Here is a 7,845-nt window from a genome sequence, read left to right as displayed (position 1 = left end):
GAGAAGTGAATTTTGAAAAGTGGGGGTCAAGGTATACTATATTTTTCCTCTCAACAACAGCATAAAGTACTAAAAAAGGAGCCCCCCCCCCCCCCCCCCCCCCCCCCCTCCCTCTATTTGAAAGGGAGGGAGAGGGGGGGGGGGGGGGGCATTGTTTAAATTGTACCCATGATCGAGAGACCAAGGTGGCAAATTGAGACGTTAGAAAGCAAGGGGCAGACTAGCATGCATGCCAAATAAATGTATAATTTAACAAAAGTAGTTTTCCATCCATTTTCTGTCTTTAAAAAAATTGTTTTCTTTATTCTTCATATGCAAACAGTATCTTTTTTTTTAACGTTTCTTTTTTTTATATATAAACCTTTTTTTTTCTCGAGTTTCCTTTTGAGTAGACAAAAAAAGGCAACTAAATTTGTACCGAACTCATTTTTGGCGCCCTTTTGCTGGTCAGAATTTCAATTCTTTTAATAAAAAAATCTTGTTTCTAGGTCCGCCACCTTGGCATTTAGAGTAGGCTTTCTGTTGGCTGCTTTTGATTAAAATACTTGAATTTTTGTGAAAGCTACATTATTCTCATTTTTATGGCTCTTTACGTTCTGCTTTACTGGGCTTGCAAGTTTTTTATTAAACCTTTTTTTTGGTAATTTCCTCACATGCCGCTGAATTTTCTATACCTCCATTTTCCCCTCTAAAATTGGCTGTTTTTATTGGATTTTTAGGTCTCTTGCATTTATACCCAATTTAGCTCATTGCCCATGAAGCTTCCGTATCTATCACTTTCTCTTCTTCTATTCTTTCCTCTCTCCATGTCTGTCCTCTTTGCCATGATTGCCTCAAGCTTCCATAGCCAGCTCAGACACAGCCCCTGTCTTTTCCATTATATTTCATTCCTATTGCCATCATGCCCACTTTTTGCTACTCATCATGAGCTAAAGTGAGAAGTCTCCTCTGCCCTTTGAAGCTTCCATAGCTGACTTCTATGATTATTCTGTGTATTCATTAGTATTTTTGCTCTTGACACCTCTGTATAGGAAGAGTCATTGGTTGATTTTGTCTGTGCTTTTGAAGCATTCCATAGCCAAGATAAGTACAAGCTCAGATCGGGTTTGTTGAGCAAGTGGGTGAAGGTACTCTGGGCTTTGGAGCTTTCCATAGTCACTTCTCTTAAGGTAGCAAGCTCATGAAGGCTTTTTGGACCAATTAATGGGTGAAGCTCAACCTTATAAATATAGTAGTGAAATCCTCCCTATAAGATGCTGATCTTGCTGTCTTCATGAGCTTGTGAGATTCTTACATTGCCTTCTGTGTATGTATAAAGAGAAATCTTCATAGTCTTTAGCAGGCAAAGTCTAATCAATATGCCTCACAACCCTCACTCAAGTGCTTCTTCACCTTACAGAACACAATCCCCCTACATGTTCCCATCACCAATCATGCCTTCTACAGATCAGCAGAAAAGGCAATACGGCGCGGCGCAGGCCTCAGAAGCCACGGTGCTACACCGAAACCAATCAGTTTCTGAGCTCAACCATGCAACACATCCCGGTCTGCGCCGAACTCGAAGCTTCACATCATTGGAAAGCTCGCCCCACATCTCTTTCCAGCCGCAAGAGTCCCGCCCTCCTCTTCGGTTCTATGTAGATGATGCCATTCATGAGCTTTTCAGCCATAAGCAAAAATCTGGTAGATCCAAAGGTGGTGCTTTCAGCCTTATTGCTGGCCTCTTTGCTTGCTGGAATCCTACGTCCAAGAAGGGGAGTATTCACGCTGAGGCTAGAAGCCTTTCTGCTAGTAAGAGAGTCTCTGAGCTTTTGGAGATTAGTAAAAGGCAGCAATCTGAGCTGGCAGATAAGCAGGACACTATAGATATGCTAGAGTGGCAACTTGAACAGATGCAAGCTTTGGCTTTGATGGATTCAGACAAGGAGCCTGCCCGCCGCAGCGCGGTCGGCATGGAAAATGGCCTCGCAGTATTGCAAGACCGCAGTACTACAACTGCTGATCACATGTCGCATCAACCAAAGCCCAAAACAGATGAAAAGGAGATCAAGAATGAGCAAATTGTCAAGGCCAGCACAGAGGACAAAGAGAAGAATGAGAACTTGGTGAAGCCCAAGATTGAGGAGAAAGAGAACACTCGAGAGTGCATCGTCATGCCGGTGTCGAAGATGAAATCTGAAGAAAAGCACATCACAGAGGTGCATGGCGCTTTTGTGAAGCTGAGATCCGATGATAAGGAACATCCGCTGTGTGATTGCAAGCTAAAGATAGAGAAGAAAGAAAACAAGCAGCTGCATGCAGAAGCAGGTGGAGATCATAATGCAGCAGCTGAGCTCAATTTCAAGCAAATGCATGCAATCAAATGTGAAGAGCATGCAGGTAATGACAAGGAGAGCACCATGGCTACTCTCTTGCTCTTTGAAATGGCCACCATGAGAGCTCGATTTTCAATTCGGTCGTTCTCGAAGGCCCTCATCAAGCAAATGGAGGCATCAGGCTACTCAGTGCTTCGAACCCTATCCGAATTAGAGCCCAATGTGGCCTTTACAAAGAAGGAGCATGTGGTGTACACATTGGAGTCTAGAATCAACAAGGCGTTCTTCCATTGCTTTGAGAATGACAGCTTCGATGACTCCGGGTTGATGCAGATCTTAGACCCTGTCATACGTTGCACAACCCGGCTTGAAGAGTTCCAGAGAATGAAATTGGTTGAAGTCGATGATGCAGTGAATGCAAATCACCCATCATTCGACCCGGACTTCCGAAGATTTTGCCAGAGGAAGACAAAGGAGCTATGGTCGCAATTCTCTTGGCATATAGTGTTCAACAGCGTCGAGGAGAGAGAGGTGTTTACGGCCGCCTTTTTAGATGCTGCGAAGAGTGTGTGGCTTCTTCATAGGTTGGCATTCTCTGTGAACCCACATGTGCTTATACTGAGGGTGGGAAAAGGGCTTGAGATTGACCCTGTGTATGTCGATGCCGTGCCGAACCTTGGCGACGGGCTGGAGGGACTTTGCAGAGTTTGTGGCAAGTCCAAAGTGGAGTTCCTCATTATGCCTGGCTTCCAGGCCATGGGCAAAGTGGTCAAGTGTCAAGTATATCAGCATGTGCAATGCCTTGTTGATTGATTGAATGAGAGTTCATCAGGCTTTTTTTGAAGGCCCACTTGATTAATAAGACTTAATCATAGTGGCTAACTCTATATCCATGTGCACATTAATGTGATGAAGACATGTTTTTTACACACTGGAAAGTTGTTTTTTTTTGTTTCTTTTTGGGTCAGAGTTGAATGTGAGCTAATGATAATGTGGGAAATTGTTTCTGTGGTTAATTAATGAAAGCTTGATGGAAGGTGGGTAAATTATTTTTTTTTGGTAGTTATGCAAGAATATATAAGAAAAGAAAGTTTTTACGTCACCGTCACCGTCACCCTCACGAGGCGGAGCTCGTTCCAATCGATTTGGCTCTGTAATGGACTTTCTTCCGGAGGTAACTGTCTCTATGACAAATATAACTGTATAGCACAATAAGTTTTAGACAAATTCTTAATGTAATTCCCACATTGCAGATTATGATGCCATCATGCGCTATAGCGAGGGAGGGAGCGCAGGCCTAGCGCTAGGTGTGGTTAGGAGTGTGGCCCCGTTGCCCCTGCTCCCAACCGCACCTAGCTAGGCATGCACTCCCTCCTAGCTAGTAGCAATAGCTCATCATGTACCCTTTAGTGAAAAATCATGAGAAAAGAGCCACATTGTTGTGCGAAGGTGGGTTTTGCACGTCTATAATTTGCAGGTGATGAGGATTCATCGGACGTAGCTGGAGGCGGACGGACTGATGGTCTCTCTCTCTCTCTCTCTCTCTCTCTCTCTCTCTCTCTCTCTCTCTGTGTCGTCTTGATCCTTTGATGCTGTTGTCGGTGGCTAGTGACGTGCAGGAAACCTTAAAATGGTCGAGTGGTAAATTGATGTGGAATCTGGGTCACCAAGTTACAAGTCACAACGTGTCGGCAGGGAATTCACAGCAATATGGTCATTGGTGACTCGTGAGCTACATCAAGATTACACTAAAAAGTTTACAATATAGTATATACAAAGTACCTAGTGTAGGCTAACTGTTCCTAACATTCTTTGTGTACGATTGAAGTGTGTGGCTCAATGTTCCAAAAACTCTGCTAAAATTGCAAAATCCTTGCTAGATTCCGAGCTTGCCTCAATGAAAACCAGCAATATCTTACAAATTTTACAGAGGTTTCAAATTGTGACCCAAAAATTGGAAGATTTTTTAGTGTGCCCAACCACTTCAGACATGAATGCTTTTTGAAATATTTATAAGTCAACTCAGGTCAATGTGAATTTGAAAAATTTAGTAAGTTTCGGGTTCGGGGCGATGCATTGAAAATTTAGGGCTATAAATCTACAACCGTGATCTTGCCCATTGCCCACAAAAGCATGCCATAGCCTACCCTAAATCCGCTCCCTGAGAGAGAGAGAGAGAGAGAGAGAGAGAGATTAAGTTGAAGGAACGGATCCCACCTAGAAACCTTTTTTTATTGTTGTTGTGTAACAATAAATGGCATATCTAACTTTTCCCATTTTCAATTTTTCATGTTGCGTTTTCAATGTCGAGAGGGATTGTTGAAGATCAATGCAACCTTGCAAACAACTCAAAAGTATAGTCATCACTTCATTGCCTTGCATGTCACATTTTGAGGCCAGTTGTCCAAAATAATGAACAACCTTTGGCCTAGAGCATTGGTGATTGACAAGTGCATCACCCCGAGTTACAAGCCATCAATCAAGTTTTTGGAGCGATTAGTTTTGTTGGGATGTGGGTGAAGATGGGACAGACATAGACATACCAGTTGCATGCAATGTCTTAGTATGTTGGTTCCTCACCAAGAAGGCATGTACAACATTTTCTTTCATAGTTTTGTTGTTTTGATTACTAATGATGTTATACCTTGGTCACACATGTCCATAGGTTTCTAATAAAAATTAAAAGGTGCTTTTCACTCAAAGATTCCAAAGTGATCCAAAGAACACTACTTTGGAAAGTGTGCAATCAATGGCGAGTCCACATTGTGCATGAGGGGAGGCACCCCTCGTCACTATATGGCACGGCTGGAAGCGAGAAGGGATTGAGGGCTGGGGAGTACGGGGGATGAGAGCCGTCGGAGTGGGGGAGGGGGGGCTCGGTTCAGGGGATGACGACGCAATTATTGAAGGGGGGAGAGTGAGCATTCAATGCGGCTTTCGGCCACTTAATGAACTAGGCATGAGGCTATGCGAGCCCGGCCTTTCGACATTCCCCGGCATTCTATTGCGTCAGGTCAGGCCTTGCACGAGCCCCTGCTTTCTCCTGCGTCAAACCAGGTGCAGCCTCGTGCTTCATGCGCTGCCTTATTCCTGCACTACGAATTAGCATTTCTTATTACCTTATTGAAGCTCTGCGGCTTACAACAGTTTCATACACTCGTCACCCATGAAGCAAGGATACCATAGCTCTTTACAACAGCCTAATACCCTAGCATACAGAGGCTTATGCTCTATGTGCCTTATACCCTCAACTCTCTGCCTTATACCAATGAGGCTTTGAAATTGCAATGGACTAAGCTTTAGGAGGGGGAGCATTCAATTAATTGTTTGCTTCACGAGTTCACAAACAAACAATCAAGGGGGATGGAAGATGCGAGGCCGCTCTACATCGAAATTGTGCTTGACAATGGAAGAAAAATTCGTCAATGCATTGCAACGGAAGAGTGCCGGGATAACAAAATATGTTACAAGAAGAGGGTCGACATGATGGAGCATCTTTGAGATGATCATGGCACCGAGTGTGATATCCATCTTCGCAAGGGTGGTCGACCTCGAGGCTTGACAAATCGGACTTCGTCAAGGGCAAACACATACGAGAAGCAATCAAAGGTGTGATTCGAGGATGCGGCTTATAAGTTCAAGAGAAACAAATCAAAGTTTCTACAAGGGAGGGAGAAGTCCTTGCTTCCAAAACGGAATGCTTTCGATGAGAGTGAGAAGCTAGCAAAGGGATCGAAAGAAGCTTTTGTAGAAAGAGAAATGGCCAATGCATTAGGGGAGTACATGCGCACAAAAGATGCACACATGGCGGGTATATAAAAACGGATTGATGGGGGCTTCGAAATGAATGTAAGCATATATATCCCAACCATCACATTTTATTTTTATTGAGATTAAGTTTTTTTTTGCTTTTCGCTCTCGACTCTTTTTAGAAGCATAACCCCGATGGAAAAAAGCATAAAGAAGAACAAAAGTAGAGGAGAAAGTTGATATTGAGCAAGCATGTACGCCGGTATGTCGCATGTAGTGTCGTTATTTAAATGACTAATTGTATGGTATGATGCAGATTTTGAATTTGGTGTTAAATGAGTTGCATGTCTTGTAGCCAAATCTCACATTGGATGATGGTCATGGTCCTTTGCTTGCACCCGCGAAGCAAGGAAAAAAAAGAAACTTCATAGAGGGTACTCCCGTACTGTTAGGTGCTTCCTTGCTTGAAAATTCGTTGTCCATTCAAAGAGGGAAATGGGTAAAACTTTGTTCATGTAGAAATATAAATCATGCATATAGTAGATAATGTTACTTAGCTTCTCTTGATCTTGTCAATATACTTTAGATTCGGGTGACCATTGGTTCGTCAAAGCAAATCCAAATGATTAGTGACTCTCCTCTTTGCAAAGGTGGCATGCCACTTTCTTTGGTGATCATAAGCAAGGGGGGAATCATGTTGGAAGCAAGTAGCAGTAATGGCATTGACTCCATACAAGCAAGGTGAATATTGCCATCCTCTAAAGATTTAGCATTCTCTATCATTTGTTAATGTATGAATTTGCTTTGACATATAGTTTTGAAAGTGGATCACCAATTCACTTTAGATCTCATCGATCTAATAAAATTTTCGAAAGTGGACATGAAAATGCTTGAAGATATTTCCCATGCCAAAGCTTCCACAAAAACAATGAACTTGTTTATGATGTAAGTATAGCTTAAAGCTCATTTGTATGCTTTCAAAAATATGTCGTGTATTATGTAAGTTTTCAACGCAATGTCTTTGTTTTTTATGGTGATAGTTGGATAGAAAACACATTGTTTAAAGAGGTTTTAGGCAAAGTTTGGTTCATGGATAGTTTATGGTATGACTATGTTACACTACATCACCATGAAGACATTGAAGTTATCAAGAATTACTTGCAAGGTTTAGATATGTCTCAAGATTGGTTCCTTTTTCTACCAATAGTTAGTAGGTATGCTTTATTCATTTTATTTTATCTTGAAAGTGATGTGATGTACCTTTGGTTGTCATGCTTAATTTGTTGCAGATATATGTCTTGTTTAAGGAACCATTGGGTCCTTTATGTCATCTTCAACAATCACTTCAAAAAGCTTGACAATTTTCCATGGGATTCACATGCTATCATGTACTTCAATTCATTGCCGGATTCTAATGGCACAACCTATCTTGCTAGTGTTTATAGGTATGTATGTTGTAAGGAATATAGAGATTATTGGGTGAGAGTTGGAACTAAGAGCTTTCCTAGTAGGGTTCTTGAGATTCTATCTCACAATTGTTCGAATGAGGGTTTCAAAGAGTTCATGGCAAAACCAAGAAAAGGACTTTCACCACTAGAAATACATGAGAAGTGTCAATGGCTCAAGTGTGGTACGCAAGTGTTTACATGTTGATAAGATCAATTTATATGATTTTTCACGATTGAAATTGATGCATGTCTTTAGGTTCCTCACCAACCAAATTCCCATGATTGTGGGTTTTATGTTATGGCTTATATGAAGCATCTTATTGCTAGGGCCT

At 42.0% G+C, this 7,845-nt stretch overlaps 1 protein-coding gene and 1 pseudogene across 1 annotated transcript; both read left to right on the top strand.

Annotated features, from left to right (window-relative positions):
• The first annotated feature begins 782 nt into the window (after positions 1-782).
• On the top strand, positions 783-3,244 carry LOC147429451 (uncharacterized). The gene has a single exon (XM_086495218.1). It carries the CDS (start codon positions 1,359-1,361, stop codon positions 3,126-3,128), a length of 1,770 nt encoding a protein of 589 aa, XP_086351344.1. The 5' UTR covers positions 783-1,358; the 3' UTR covers positions 3,129-3,244.
• Positions 3,245-5,721: 2,477 nt separating this feature from the next.
• LOC147429450 (uncharacterized) lies at positions 5,722-6,342 on the top strand (annotated as a pseudogene).
• Positions 6,343-7,845: the final 1,503 nt, after the last annotated feature.

This window comes from Adiantum capillus-veneris, chromosome 22, assembly GCF_014529385.1.
Source record: "Adiantum capillus-veneris isolate H3 chromosome 22, ASM1452938v2, whole genome shotgun sequence".
In the NCBI taxonomy this organism is placed as follows: Eukaryota; Viridiplantae; Streptophyta; class Polypodiopsida; order Polypodiales; family Pteridaceae; genus Adiantum; species Adiantum capillus-veneris.
This window is presented reverse-complemented; position numbering and strand designations above follow the sequence as displayed.

Bases quoted from the DNA above. Each gene is read 5' to 3' on its own strand.
- LOC147429451 (XM_086495218.1), top strand. From the start codon at position 1,359: ATGCCTCACAACCCTCACTCAAGTGCTTCTTCACCTTACAGAACACAA.